The sequence below is a fragment of the Microplitis demolitor genome, chromosome 5 (genome assembly GCF_026212275.2).
Source record: "Microplitis demolitor isolate Queensland-Clemson2020A chromosome 5, iyMicDemo2.1a, whole genome shotgun sequence".
Lineage (NCBI taxonomy): Eukaryota > Metazoa > Arthropoda > Insecta > Hymenoptera > Braconidae > Microplitis > Microplitis demolitor.
Window position 1 is genome coordinate 20,784,616 of NC_068549.1, and position 15,778 is coordinate 20,800,393.

At 30.0% G+C, this 15,778-nt stretch overlaps 1 protein-coding gene across 1 annotated transcript in view; it reads right to left on the reverse strand.

The window, feature by feature from the left end:
* The window catches only part of LOC103580210 (bone morphogenetic protein 1), a 34,754-nt gene that overhangs the window by 2,799 nt on the left and 16,177 nt on the right, over positions 1-15,778 (reverse strand). The window contains exons 2-9 of the mRNA XM_014444667.2: positions 10,723-10,875; positions 10,427-10,607; positions 9,683-9,868; positions 3,786-4,265; positions 2,829-3,007; positions 1,474-1,704; positions 1,154-1,378; positions 62-529 (exon numbers count right to left, since the gene is read on the reverse strand). Of these exons, the coding sequence (XP_014300153.1) occupies positions 62-529; positions 1,154-1,378; positions 1,474-1,704; positions 2,829-3,007; positions 3,786-4,265; positions 9,683-9,868; positions 10,427-10,607; positions 10,723-10,875 (2,103 nt within the window). The remainder of the gene's footprint in view (positions 1-61; positions 530-1,153; positions 1,379-1,473; positions 1,705-2,828; positions 3,008-3,785; positions 4,266-9,682; positions 9,869-10,426; positions 10,608-10,722; positions 10,876-15,778) is intronic.

The window sequence follows — 15,778 nt, forward strand, 5'->3', positions numbered from 1 at the left end:
ACAATAGAAGTAGTATTGGAAGAGAATAACAATAATAGCAATAAAGTTAACGGGAAAGCACCTTTTATGACAGTTGCAGAAAATCCCGCCTTTTGTACAGAGCCATCACTAACGAACTTAACAAAAAGTTTGTTACCGGTGGAACGAAGATCCGGCGGGGCTTTGTACCCACAATAAAGACCAATGAGCGGTGAATCGGGAGTATGGCCGTCTCTAACTTCGACGTAGTCATAAACGCAATTGTCGTGATTCTCAATTTCAAATGATTGAAACTTTAAGGCAACTTGGTAATCCTGGGGCACTGTAAGTCGCCACACGCATTCTTTACTCGATTGATATTCCTCAGGGTAGTTTGGTGACTCCAAGTGTCCAACTGTCTCCAAAGTAACGTCCCCACCACAAACTGCTTCATAATTTGCTCCAAAACCACGGTAACCGTTCTCTTGACTTGTTCGGACGTAAGTTACTAACATGCGGCTGCCTGTCGAAATTATCGGCTCATGAATTTTTCCACTGCCGCAAAAACGCCCTGGAAAAATCGACATTGAATATTCTCTGTTAATAATAATTAAATCAGAACTCCAATCATGTAATTTTTTTTTTCTTAATTTTTTTTATATAAAAATGAATGTGAAATTTGAATAGCTGATGGAATTTCGCGTAAAACGAGTACCAACAACAATAGATTCTGTTAAAGTCTTCATTCATGTATTTTTCAGGCCATTAAAAGCCGCCATTTTGAAAATTTTGTGAAAGTATTGCAAATATATTGATGTGCGTAATCATTTTACTCGTCATTATATTCTGTACACAAAGGGAACACTGTTATTCGATAGTTAATCAAAAATAATTATTTACTCATAATAATAATAATAATAATAATAATAATAATAATAATAATATGAAATTTATTTTGTGAGCAAAATATATGGATGTGGGTACTCAAACAAGAGGAAATTCAATCACGAATAAAATGCTGCTGATTATTTTCCATTTTATTTTAACTAAAAAAATCAAAATTGAAAATAAATACATGAATTTACTCAGTAATTGAACCCATGCAACAAATATCACAATAATTACAATGAGACGGATTATTTTCGGTTAATGACTGAGTTAACAAATAATAGGATTATAAAATGTTGTTTTTTACCTAAAACGGGGCTTTTGTACCAGTACCCATCGCGAATTTCCAGATAATCAGCTTTACAATAATCGCTCTTGTAAATATCCAGTGATGTTATATTTAGAACTATTCGTTCGCCATGTGTCGCAGTAATGCGCCATTCACAGCGTTCGCCCTCGAGCGAGGGTGAGCTATTAGGGTGAGTTGATGATCCAAATGTACCGCTGTTATCTTGAAAAGTTCTCCCACATTCTGCGATACAAAACATTTGAATTTTAACTTGGAATTTATGATCCCTATGAATATTTAGTTTTTTCGGAAAATAGTTGATAAAAATATATAAATACTTGGGCATTTGTATAGAAGATTCGTCTGTGCAATATCTCCCTCACTAAGTCGTATCCTTTGACCAATTTCCGGTCGTTTTTTTCCAGTATTTTCGATCGGCAGTATTGTATCAAGATATGTTCCCTTTGAAAATGTATTTTTTGCGTAGTGCATTATTGAATCGTAGTCGTATGGTAAACCAAGTGAATCAACTTCTTCGTTTGTTAATTTATTGAAATTGTACTCCTGACCTGAATATAGAATAGGGCCGATAAAAATTAACGTCTTTACTTAAAAACTTAATTAAAATCATTTATTCAAAATTTTCATTTTAAACAAAATTTCAGGACCCCGTAAAAAAAATTTTGATCTACGATCTATTGAGAACTAAAATTTCAAAAAATTATATCCTAGTTGATCTAGAAAAAAAAATTCTTTGATCCTTTTGTCCAATTAAAAATCTAATTATTTTAAATTTTCAAATTTTTTTTATCAATTGACATCTATAATTTCTTATATTTTTATCAAAATAATTTAAACAAATTATCGAGTTTAAACTTCCCGCTAAAAAAATTGTAAATTTTAAAAAAAAAGTGGAAGTTATTGGTTTCGTTCAAATTTTTGAAAACCAAACTTCTAATAGATCGTGTCGTTTTGAAATTCTAGAAAACTTTCTAGAATACCTATTCCTAGAATAATTATTTTAAATAATTTCAAGATGATGTCCAAGTGTATGTATGTGTATACGTACGCGGATTAAATGCGAAGTGGATTATTTTTTATTTATATAATCCTTTCGAAACCGTGTTCGGGGTTAAATAAATTCTACATTTCTCAAAATTTGCTAAAAAAAATTTCCCCATTATTTCCATACGCGGAGTGAGTTTTTTAAACTCCAGAAATCCGAGAGTGGATTCGAATTTAAATAAAATTAATATTCTTCCGATTTTTTATAGAGTATCATATTTATAATTCCCAATTATAATATCAATTATTTCCTTTTGCTAATTAAACTCATATTTAATTTTGAATAATCTACATTAACCTGCGCGGATTTGGTTGATGATTAAGAAGTAGTTATTTACGGACACTTATAATAATGAGTGTAGACCAATTATAGATATGACTGCTCGGGGCTAGTGGTGTATTACTCAGTAGTATTAATAGGCATTAACTGTTGGGTAGGTATTGGCAGGTAATGGATGACTGAATGTTATTGAGGGACAATGTGCTTATATGCTATCGATAATAATTGTATATACAGGGGGTGGGTGTACTATTAGAGATGAAGCTGGCTATATATGGGCTTGGAGGAGGAGACGGAGGATTAACAGGCAGAAGAGGAGTAAAATAGGAAATGGATTATTATACTCACCGGCCATGATGTTATCCCTAATGATCTGTACGTGACGATCGCGGTCTGGTCGCGTGTGCTCATGCCAGAATCCAACTACATGACCTAATTCATGAACTACGATACCAAATTTATCGCAATTCTTGCCGATACTAATGGCTTGCGGTCCATTACCTCGTTTTCCCACGAAGGAACAGCATCTAAATCAATTTTATTTTCTTACATTATTTTTATTTGTCATGATTAGTTGCTATGGTATTTCGGAAGTTCCTCACGTATATTAAAAGCTATCACTTTATATTTTTAATTTATTTTTCGAGGATTTTTTTAATCAGTAATTAAATGTAAAGTTACGGAAAAAATTGATAACATTTCTTATTTGAGAATTATCGAGTTGGCCATTTTATCGGATAAATATTTTTTTTGACTAAAAAAGAAAATTTTTTTAATGACCATTTCACCCCATAATTAAAAAATTTATATTAATGGGTAAAAATTTAATGATGAGTTACAATAATGAAAATATCACTGAAAAAAAAAATAAATGAATTTTTTTGAAAGGCCATTTCACCTCAATACTGAAGTTAGCCGATGTCTGATGATTTTTTTTTAAATAATAAATTATTAAAAAAAAATATTTGAAAAAATTGCACCTGTAGTTTTTTGAATTTTCTTCATGTGCATATTTTTTTTTTTTTTTTTTTTTTTTTTTTGTAATTTACCGGTGAAAAAAAAATCCGAAAATTTTCGATTATCTGCTAACTTGAGAATCATCATTTTACCCCGTAGCTAAAAATTTATATTAGTGGGTAAAAAGTTAATGATTAGTTAGAATGATGAAAAATCACTAAAAAAATTTAAAAAAATTTTAATGGCGGGAATTAAACCCTCTGCTATATGAATTAAGAGTTAGGGTAGTCTTTGATACTAAGTAGAGTGTTGATATAGATTAAACAGTGCGGTAACTATGTTACTTACCCGCAAGGTCTCTCAGTAAAGACAATGTAGTTAGGATGCTCCCGGCTGACCCGCTCGACGAACTTAACGCACGTAAAATTCTCCCAATGCCGCATGGCTTGCTTGAATAGGGCTTTGTGCGCGCCGGAGAAATTACCATCTATTTCGTAAGGAATAACCCCGTGATCCCACACACGCTCCTTACGTGCCGTCGCTGCTCGGCGTCGTCTAATGTGCCGTGAGCTTTTGACTTCCGCCGGCGCTGTCCTCGTCGTTTCTCGACGCTCCCGTGCTTCGAATTTCGTTTTGTGCTCGTTGTAGAATTCGATATCACGTAGACGACGATTGTGAACCGACACGTCTTCATCATCCTCACTATTATTATTGTCATTATTATTATCATTATTATTATTATTACTATTATTAATGTCATCTTGGTCAGTCAAATCTCGCGGGACTAGGTTTTTCACTCGCCGATAATGGTGACGTCTCCTACTTGGTCTAGAAAAATAAAAAAATTCAAACTCCAAAAATTATCATAGATAATTTTATCCTCAATCAAAATATATAGATATTTATACTATCATCATATATATTTCCTTTCAATTTAAAAAAAAAAAAAATGGCGGGAAAATATTTTTTAAACGAAATTTTGTTTTTCTCAATATTTGAAATGTAAAAAATTTGAATTTAAATAATTTTACAACAGGAAAATTTTGGACACCCTCACTGGTGTTATGTAACACCATAAATTTGTGGCCTTACACAGTTTTTTTTACAGTATGGAAGAAGCTTTTACAGTTTTTTTTTTAATGAGAAATTTGATGGTTCATTAGTTGATGAGAAAAATAAACCGAAAGTATCCGCAATTATTAATTGCGTTAATTTAAAAGCGATGTTGAAATGGTAATTAAAAATTTCACTACGTATTGATCATAAAATCTAATAAAAGCAAAAAAAAAAACTAAATGAAGCGCGCGAATTTATAAAAAAAAATTTTTTTTTTGTTGAAATAATGACATTGTTAGAATAAAAAAGTTATTGTCGATTGGAGGAGTGAGAAAAAAATATAAAATTTAATAAAAGCTATAAAGAAGAGTACAATAAATAAATAATGATATGCTAGTCATAAAAATATTTTTATGATCCAAGGGAAAAATAAGTTACACCTGCGCGACAGCGAAATGGAAAAAAAAATGAAAAAATTAAATATACATATAAAAAGATGTAATAAAAAATCTGCTTTTATATTATTCGGAGGGAAAAATTATTTTGTTTACTTTTTTTCGTGATAAAAGTAATTAATTTACGATGTAAGCACGTGAATGAATTTAACTGATATTTAAATGGGACAATTATTTTATCGGTTGTTTATTTGTTTTATTACTCGTCCGTTAGTAGCAGTAGTAATTAGTAACTACAATCCGATTATCACAACTCACGAAATAGCGATTATCATTTTTATTGTTGTTTTTATTATATTGAATGATACATATGTATATATATAAATATTTAATTAACTATATCTATTTGAAGATGCGAGCATTCGGTAGCTGGTGTCAGATAAAAATATAAATTTTTTTGATGTAGGGCAGTTTATTTACGTAACAACAATCAGTTCAATTTATAAGTTAATTATCGAAAATTTTAAATAATAAATGTATGTTTAAAGTTAAATTTAAAACACTGAGTTTTGTATATTCATGCTCTGATAAATTTATTATTTGAATAGACATCCCTGCAACTACTTTTTAAAAATATTCATTAAATTGTCAAATTACTATAATTTTGTAAAATAATTAGTGCTACCGAGGAGTTTTAATTAGTTATTAATTATTAAAACGAGTATGGTATCGAAATAAATTTTAAATATTTATCAGCGTGTTGTATATTGGCGGCAACGCAGAATTCAAAAAATGAATTCCCCGTTACGGTTTTTTCAAATATCCCACTGTCGTATTGAGCTTATTGCTCACATATATGCATATATGTATATATTTATCGAAAATCGTAATAATAAAATAAAAATAAAATGGGGACTTGATACTTCACATAGAAAATTTTATAGATCTCACAAAAAAAACCTATAGGTAATTATTGAAACACAAAAAAAAATTTTTTTGTTAATTTAAATTTAAAATTGTAAATAATCTCATCCACCTAAATTCAATATTTGATTATCGTTTCGATATTACAGTTTATTGACATATAAATATATATCAATAAATAAATTCATTACATGTTCAGGTATTTGAACATATCAATTAATTAATAGTAATACTGATGCTTAAATTCAGCCTCATTTTATGCTTACTGTGTACACTTCATTAACTTTTAATCGTTACACAGAACGTGAGGAGTTTTACGAAATAGGTTATCATGAGATTTTTTTAGTCTTAATTATGATAATTAATTTTTTTAATAACGTTTTTAATTATTCATATGAAATAAAGTTTTCGTTTTATTTATTTATTATTATCATTTTTTTTTTTTTTTACTAATTATAAATGATACTTTTGGAGATTAATTAATATCATGATGAACAATAAACAAAAAAATGGAGTCGAGTAATTAGGTTGACTATTGTTATTATAAATAAATGATAACAGAGGGATAAATTGAAATGGCTTAATTTGGATTATAGATTCGTAGCACGTTTACAAACGGGAAACTGTAGCACGTGACGATGGGTTTTTCGAGTGCTAGTAAAAGCAATGTATACATATACCTATGTATATATATATATATGTATATATATATATACTAATTGACCTATATTTCAATTTACTTTTGTTTCTGACAAGCACTTGATAGTAAGAAACGTTCAATTTTTTTTTTTTTTGGTTTTATTAATAATTATACATTACAAGTAGCAAAATAAAAAATTCATTAATTTTCCGGTAGACCACTTGTTTGTAAAAAGAGGGCAGAAGTACCGCTTTTAATTACGTTGCGGCCAGTTTTGACCATTTAGAAATTTCCAATGAAATTCATTAACCCCTATGAAAAAAATATGACTCGGTAAAAAATGGCATTGGGGATGAGGAAAAAAAAATAATTCCAAAGCCTGAAAGCCTCCTTTATAGATTGGACCTTTTACTGAAAAAATTTTCGGACTTATCGTTGATAAGGATTTTAAAAATACTCCAAGAAAAATAAGTTAAACAACAATTTAATTTTTGATAAACTCTGAGGGCGACGGGATGATTTTAAAGATAAAAAAAAAATGTGATAGGCCATTGGATCTGTCTCTTCTCTTCTAGTTAGGGAGAGTACCGAGCTCTGCAAGGCGATTTCTCCCCAAGTTATCGGCCATCTTACTTCAAATCACCCTTTTTACTCCGATACCCGGTTACTTATCTTATAATTATACTACAGAAATCTTATCCGCGGTTTTTAAAACATTAAAGTGCTCTCTAGATCGATTGGTAGCTTTTCAATTAAATTATTTTCCATCAATAAAATTTATTTTTAAAAAATAAACATTTTTTTTTTATTTTTTTCATTTTTCTACCGGTCATCTGTGGGCAAATAATTATCAGTTCAAAAATTTTTATTTTCTCCTCAGCCACAAAGTCGATTTCCAGTCGTTAAAAATTTTTTCTATTAGATATATATAATAAATTTTCCATCTTAATAAAAATACTAAAAGAATCATTTCACTAAAGTCTATTTGAATTCATGAATTAGCATTATTACATCCCATTATGCATTTTTTGTTTTTTTTATAGGAATAAAATTTATCATAAAGTCAATAATTTCAACAGAATTACTCGCTTCTTACAATAATTTACATGATTTTATTCAAATCAGTTTTAATATCGACAGCCTCCCATGTAAAAATTCCTTCTCTGTCATACTTATTACCCCCACCTACTAAGGGTTGAATGCTTTCTCTCTTTTCCACATATATATGGATATATGAGAAAAATATATGAGAAATGGGACGCGATGTGGATAAAAGATGCTGAATATGCAATTCAGCACTAGTAGTTTTATGATCGATCGTGATAAATCATGCACCTCTCTACAGCATTTCCACAGAATCTTTCTTCACCAACATTATTGAGATAGATCGAGAATATCGCATTAACCACACACACTCATGTTACCCAAAGCACGCAAAATTAAACCTTTCAAATCTCTCCCCAATAAAAAAAAAAAAAATGTCGTAAAGTTCTTCAGTCATAGATCACATTCTCATATTTTTTACATTTTAAATCTTTTACCGTATTAATTTCAATATCGATATCAAGATTACTAATAAATTTTTCTGAGTAATTCTTGTGCAATAACAACTAGTTTATTTTCATTGACGTCAGTGGATGAAAAAGGAGGCAATAAAATGAAACCCGAAATAAAAGCCACGAAAAAAAATTTATTTTATCCAGATAACATTTATTTCATCAATTAGTTGAAATGTTCCATTTATTTTTCTGAAATTTGATTTTTTCACCATAAATAAATTAAATTTCATTTTTTCCGAATTTTAGATTGATACAGAAAGAAAATATTTTTTGGAGCAAGAATGTTTTTCTGTGTACATTGATTTCAATAGACCTAAAACAAAATTTTCAACATCGAAATTTTGATTTTCATAGTTAATAATTTTACTATTTCTAGATAATAGATCTCTACAGATCAAAGAATGAAAAAGTTATATCTTCATAGTACTTTTCCTTATATACATGGAAAAAAATGACTAGGTGGTGGCACATGATTTTTCATATTATAGTAACATTACATGTTTTTTTCATGTTACTGCAAAATAAATGTAATGTAATGTTACTATAACATGAAAATTCATGTTGTTGCAATATTAACGTCATGTTAGGGCAGCATGATTTTTTCATGTTTTTGCAACATAAATGTCATGTTGCGACATGAAAAATCATTCTGCCCGAACATGGTTTTTTCACAGTGACCCATCTAGACTTGTTCATATTGCACCACCTAGTTATTTTTTTCCGCGTAAGAAAATTTTTAAAAAATTATTTATGTGTCGTCTGTATTTTTAACCCAAATTATTCATAGTAGACTTATTTCAGTATTCACTAAATTAATTTTTAATGGCTTTAAAATTAAAACAAAAAGTTATTATTGAACATTCTCCAACGTTGACTGTCACAATTATTTGGAAAAGAGAAGTATAAATAATAGTTCTGAATAAATGATATCTGTGTATGACTGGTACATGTTTAAAGCTCTATCTAGCGTATAGAAATGCATGACAGGTTATTGGCAGTTGTGTATATAGAGGTCGAGCTGAAAATGTCCCGAGCTGGGAGCTTGTGTATCGAGGAGCCCATTTTCTTGGGTTTACGATGACGGGCATTGTTATTGGCACCGGTTGCACCGAGTCTTGCAACCTCTTGCTCGCCTATTTGACGACTATGCACACCCTATTCTCTAGCACGTTAGATATAAACCGAGCATCTATTTCCAATAGCGTCGCTATCAACAGCTAAATTCACTTGCCGCGGATGTTATCGTCGCAATGGAAAAAAAAATTAAATTTTCAAAAATTAACAATAAATACGAAGTTTATGAGCAAATTATGCGCTCTATTATAGTTATTTCTATTACTGTTATCCAAGTAATTTTTTTCTTTTTGGCCAATAATAAAAGTGGGTCATGCAACCGAATAACGAAAAAAATAAAAAAAGTTTTGGAATCGAGAAACGGAATAAGCTATTTCAAAAGTAAAAATAATCGTTTAATGTCGTAGAAATAATTAACTTGGTAAGTTAGATGTCAAAGACTAGGATATTGGAAAAAGTTTAAAAAAAGTTAAAGAGTGTAAGCAGATGGTTGTGTTGGTATCGAATGTTCTTTGATTAACGATATCGTTTGATCACAAAGTGAGCATTGGGGTAGTAATTTCGCAGTTGAAGCAACTGGGCAAATTAAAAGCTTACCTGCGACGGTGGTGACGACGTAAACGTTTTTTCGATTCCATGTCACTCTCCTCGAGAGTTATCACCGAAAATGGATCTTTGGTAGTTGATTCATGAGAGCTGTGGTGCGAGTGACGTACCCGGGGATTTTTTGATACTGAAGACATTTTTGGTGTCCGATCTTTGGATTTTTCTTCCATGTCCAACCTTTAATTATTTTTTGTCATTCAGTATTTTATTTATGAGTCAAAAAATTTTTTTTGATTCTTCAAAGTAATTCAATGTTTGAAAAGTTTCAGTAAAATGCTCAGGTAACTCTAGAGGGTAAGATTCTGTACCCCCACTCTGGGACTACGCGGCCGCTGAGTGGCCCGAGCTGTCCCCGAAAGTAGGGAGAGACCCTGGTGGGGGAAAAGAGCAGGGATCGGGGTATAAATAGCTTGTCTAGTATTTGCAAAAGTTACAAGTCCTTAAGCTGCGTGATCTGGGTCGGAAAGTTTGATCTGTTTTACTCAGACCAAAATTAGACTTTTTCTACTATTTTTATTAGTCGATTTTTTATTGTCTTTAGATTAAAAGCAGCTTAAAATTTTTATAAAAACGGAAAGACTGACCAATTAGTCCAAATACAATCTAGTTAGACTAAAATCAGATCAAATTTTCGACCCGGGGAATAGAAAAGTCCTAAAAATTTATTGCCATTTAATTAACGTCAATTGAGATTGATTAGAAATTAAGAATTAATATTTTTGATCAATGGTGTACCTGAAATTTAGGTTTGAATTTTTTATATCTTTTTCATATTTTTTAAATTTGAAATCCGATGGTTCTGAGCCTGTATTATATTGATTGCGTTCTGCAGCGACGGGTTCTGTTTTTTCCAAGGAAAAAACTGATTCTGGTTCTTCAGTTTCCTTATCTTTGCCATTTTGAAATTGTAGGATTTCTTAAATAAAGTTATTTAATTATTGATATTACAATGAAAAAAATTCAAGTTATTCAATTAATTTTGTTTGTTCTACAAAGAAAGAGGGCGTAATTAATAAATTAAAAATAATTACCAGTAAGACCTTCTTCTTCAACTTGTAATCCTTCTTTAAGTACTTCATCTTGATACTTTTCCAATTCTTCTAAAAAAGTTTTATTCAATTTTTGTTGACGCCATTCCGTTTCATACTCAACATTTGGCAGTGCGATGTCTTTTACGAATCCCCCTGAAAAAATTTAATCAATTTAAATAAATTTTATTTCCCGCCTTAATTTTAAAAATTTTAAATAAAAGTACTAAAAAATCCTTGGGCATTTTCCATCGGAAAATACAATCGTTTTGACAAAGATTTAAAATAGAAATAAAATTGTTGAATATTGTTTTATTATCTTGCCATTAGTTGTATTTTTCCGTCAAACCAAAGCATAACCGTTTCGCGGGAGTTATATAGAATGAAAAAAATAAAATAAAAGAGGGCAGATTGGAAAAGTAAAACGAATTGTATGTCGATTTATCGGTAACCATAAATCACATGTTGGTTATCGACGTAAGAGTTTATATTCTAGTGGTTGTTATATGAGAATGAAGTAAACAGCTCCAAGATTCTTTGCTATATTTTTTGATCCCCATGTTTTTTTTCTATTTTCTTATTTACTATCTCTACTTGGTAAATTTCTCAGTCTACGTACACAAGCAGAAATGAAAATAAAGTGAAGACAGTTAGACTCACTTGGAAGTTTCTTCGGAAACTGTAATTGCCTTGTGGTGGTTTCGCGACAAAAACAAAAAGCTATATATATAGGTATATATTAAATAAACTTTTTAAACATACATACACACATATATATATAAAGGTTAAGATAGTGACATCCAATGTCGTATTTTCTTTCTTATTTCCTAATGGTCTAAGTTTGTTCGAGTATAACTTAAATTTCACCAAAGAATTCTTATATCTTTCACACTTGGATGTTGATTGAGTGTGTACCTTATAACTTTTAACTTTTTACTGACATTCGATCGACAAATTTTTAAAACTCAACTTCTACATTATTTAATATTGACATTTTTTTTTATATCAAATAATGCAACCGTTTCAAAATGCTCTATTCGTGAAAAAGAGTGGTCGTAAATAGAAAAAAAAATATGACGAAGCACGACAGCTCTAGTTACCCATTTTCAATCGGAAAAACTTTTACTGTCGGTAGTCAAAAACAAAACAGCAATAGATAAATTTTATTTTTGAATTTTTTCATAAATTTCAGTTATTAAATCTTCCGAATTTTTTTTTAACTTTAGCCGATTGAAAAAGTAATTTTTTTGAAAAATTATGTCAGAAAAAACTGTCACATTAAAAAAATATCTCATTCGTCGATTCTTATAAATTTTTGACTTTTTTCAGACAAAAAAAATTTTAAATTCGAATGAAAAAAAATTTTCCAATTTATAAAATTTTATTTAAAAACATCGATCGTATTTAAATAAATTATTCATTTATAAATTAATTCCTCATTCTCGCATTAATGACATTCATATAATATAATAATAATAATAAATTAAATACAAAATTGCACAGCTCACAGTAATCAGATAGACAAAACGTAATACCGTTTAGCCGTAGTCATTTAATATTAATAATAATTACCCATCCATTTATATGTACACCCCCCCCCCCCCCCCGCCTACCTACCCTATCAGTCTTTCACTCTCAACACAGCATATTCAAATTTCGCCCATTAAAAATAATTTACCTCAATCATACTAATTATAAATTATCAATTAACAAAATTATTCAATCGTTACTTCATAATCTCTCGGGAAACTATAAAAATATCCTACCACAATTAATCCATTTATTATTTATTCAAATAAATATTTAAAAAACAGTCATCATAAAAAAAAAATATTAATTTAAAATAGAATAACAATAAATATGTAAAATCTGTTGTACTGTATGATTAATATCGTGAGAGTTTGACCATTCTATTCATAACGTAGACTATAGAATATAGGAAGTCTCCCACCCTCTATATTCACCCTTAAAAGCTCTCGTCAACACGATTAATGACGGGTCGAGCGCACCGGACGTTGGAAAGTCGTGAATTTGATGCGGCGAATCGTAAATACGCATATATCGGAAATAACTGACTGCAAATCTCTATATATATATGTACATATATATGTATGTATGTGTATAGGTACCGAGTATGTACACAATAATGGCAATACCCAACCTTAACATCCGTTTCAGTAATGCACAGTATGAGTCAGACAGAGACGGAAACAGAAAAGAGATAAAAAGAGAGAGAGAGAGAGAGAGTGAGAGTATTTTAAATGATAAATAAATAGAATAACCGAGTGTAAATGTTGTCGGTATGTGTAAATGTATAAATATATAGATGTGCAGATGTGTGAGAATGTAATCAAGGACCGAAACCCTTTTATGCGCGACATATATTTATACAGGAGCCTCATGGCTTAATTAATAGCACCTGACCATGGTTAGCTGGGGCGGGAGCATAGACACAGATATTGTTCGGGTATTCCTGGTACCATAAACTAACCACACACGAACCCTTTAGCATCCCCCAGAAGCATTAAACCACGTATACTTTAGCTCTACGTCAACTAAACTGCTTAAACCCTTGGGCGTAAACAGAATTTCATCAACACTGCGTGTGTCTGCACCTGATGTGTGTTATATATCTTCAATTTACAATTAGTTATAATTTAAAATCTACCCTTACGGTTTTTCAATACTGATTTTTGGGTACTGTGGGTTGGAAAATAGACCTGCTATTTCGGCGGGAAAATAAAATTTATTTAAAAATTTAAAAGTTTCTGGTCTAGGGAACTGGAGGTTCAAATTGTATTCAAAATACTGAGAAAAAATTTAACATTAATTTTGATCCTGTGAAAACACAGACACGGTCCAATAATTTTTTCAAGAGGAAAAAGTAGAAAAAGAAAAGAAGTGTAAACTTTAAGCTCTAAAATAGTTTTTTTTTTCATTTCAATACAATAGTTGGTAGAGAAGAGACGACTATTTGATTTTAAGTTATTTTATATTATTAAAAAAAAAAAAGATTGAAGCAAAAATTTTTATTTTAATTCATTACTCAAGCTTTGAAAATAAAATATATATCGGAAGCCGGTAGCGTAGATTGGCAAAGGCAGATGGGCAATTTGAAATTTTAATAGCCGGATCTTTTGTGTGCGTGTATGTACAAAAGCCGCACGATTGTGGCCAAGAGCCAATCAGGAAAATTTCACCAACCAACGGCAATCTCCGGATTGATTCATCCACACCTACGTTCTATTCACTCTTTTTCACCTAAACTCCATTTTATTTCATTTCGTTTCGTTTCAAAAACTATACTCCTTCAACCGAAAGATCCGCCAAGAATATGAATGAAAAAAAAAAAAAAAATAAAAAATACTATCAGAATTTTCAGTTCCGATTAAATTTCCAGTTCGGTTCGCATTCTTTTCGTTTTATTTTTATTTTCGACTTTTCCATACCCCTCTTATTTACGCAGCCATTGTTAATTTTTGCTGTTAAAAAAAATTCATACATAAAAAATAAATTTCTTTTTTTACATTTTTTAGGAGAGAATTCATTTTTTTTTTAAATAAAGACTGACATGAGCACTCACTGCTAATAAGTCGAGACTTTTCTCCGACAACGTGCGTGTCGCGTATTGATTCAAATAAATGGAAACAGATGAGACGGTAGAAAAGAAAACATAAATTTATCATATGAAAGCATTAAAAATTTTCAACCATTTTTATATTCAATTTTAATGTTTATTCAAATATGCAAATTCGCTTTTTTCCATAATTTTTTAAAATCATCTTCGATATTAAAATTTCAAATATATTTCAATTCTTCTTTATTTTTTTTCTAGCAAAAAAAAATATTAATATACAAAATATACAGAAATAAATTTTTGACTCGAAAATTATCAGAAATTAATCAGCCAAATTAATTTCGCGGGTGTCATAAACTTTCGGTACTTTAATTAATTATAAACTTTTTTTTATCTTTAAAATTTTTGTTTACATAAATTTTCATATTTATTATTTTCAACTTAAATATTATTGTTTATTATTATGTTGTACAGATTTTTTTTTATTATTTCATAAATTATGTGCGCTGATTATGAGGTTATCATAAATATAAAACGATAAATAGAAAACTGCTGAAAGGAAAATTTTATTTGATTTATGATACGAGCGGTAAATAATACGCGAGTCGTGTGAGCGTGAGTGTTTTATGTGAGAAGGAAATGTCAAGAGCGATCAGTGTGTAAGTCGATTTCCTGTAGAGTACGCTAGCGTTTCAGTTATGTCCGCTTAGTTAATCCGCATGGCCGCTCGGATCTCACGTGTGCTGCTCACCTCACGATTTCATTGTCCTCTATCTCGGCTCCTGACCCATATTATAATACTTTTTCATCTCGAATTATTCTTTAAAACGTGAACAAACGCACGTGTAAAATTTACTATGCGGTTATTTTTTTCTCACTGCATTTGTGGCTGGAATGTTTGAGGTTAGATCAGCAAGGAGCTGGTCTGGAAGTGGTAAAATATAATATATATCCTGGTGAAGTATTATGCGTAATTAGATTTGATGACGTAGTTACTAATTTCGTCAGTTATAATTGATGAGTAAGTGCTACGTTTTCGAACTCAAGCGAAAGATGTTTCAGAGAGGTTAAAAGGTTATCGTCTATCGTTGCGTGTAGTCTCTTTGCTTGGGACCTTTAATGTATATTAAGATCTTTACTCATGACATAATAATATTATAGAATACTCTATATATTATCGTAAGTCGAGAAAAAAATTTTTTTTTAATTTTCTATTTCAAAATTTTAACTAAATAATTTAATAGAACTTTAAGAATTGAATATTAATTAGTATATATGTATAAATATATATTGGGGAAAAAAAAATATTTTGTTGCATTTTTTTGTGATAATAGTAATTAATTTACGATGTAAGCACGTGAATGAATTTAACTGATATTTAAATGGGACAATTATTTTATCGGTTGTTTATTTGTTTTATTACTCGTCCGTTAGTAGCAGTAGTAATTAGTAACTACAATCCGATTATCACAACTCACGAAA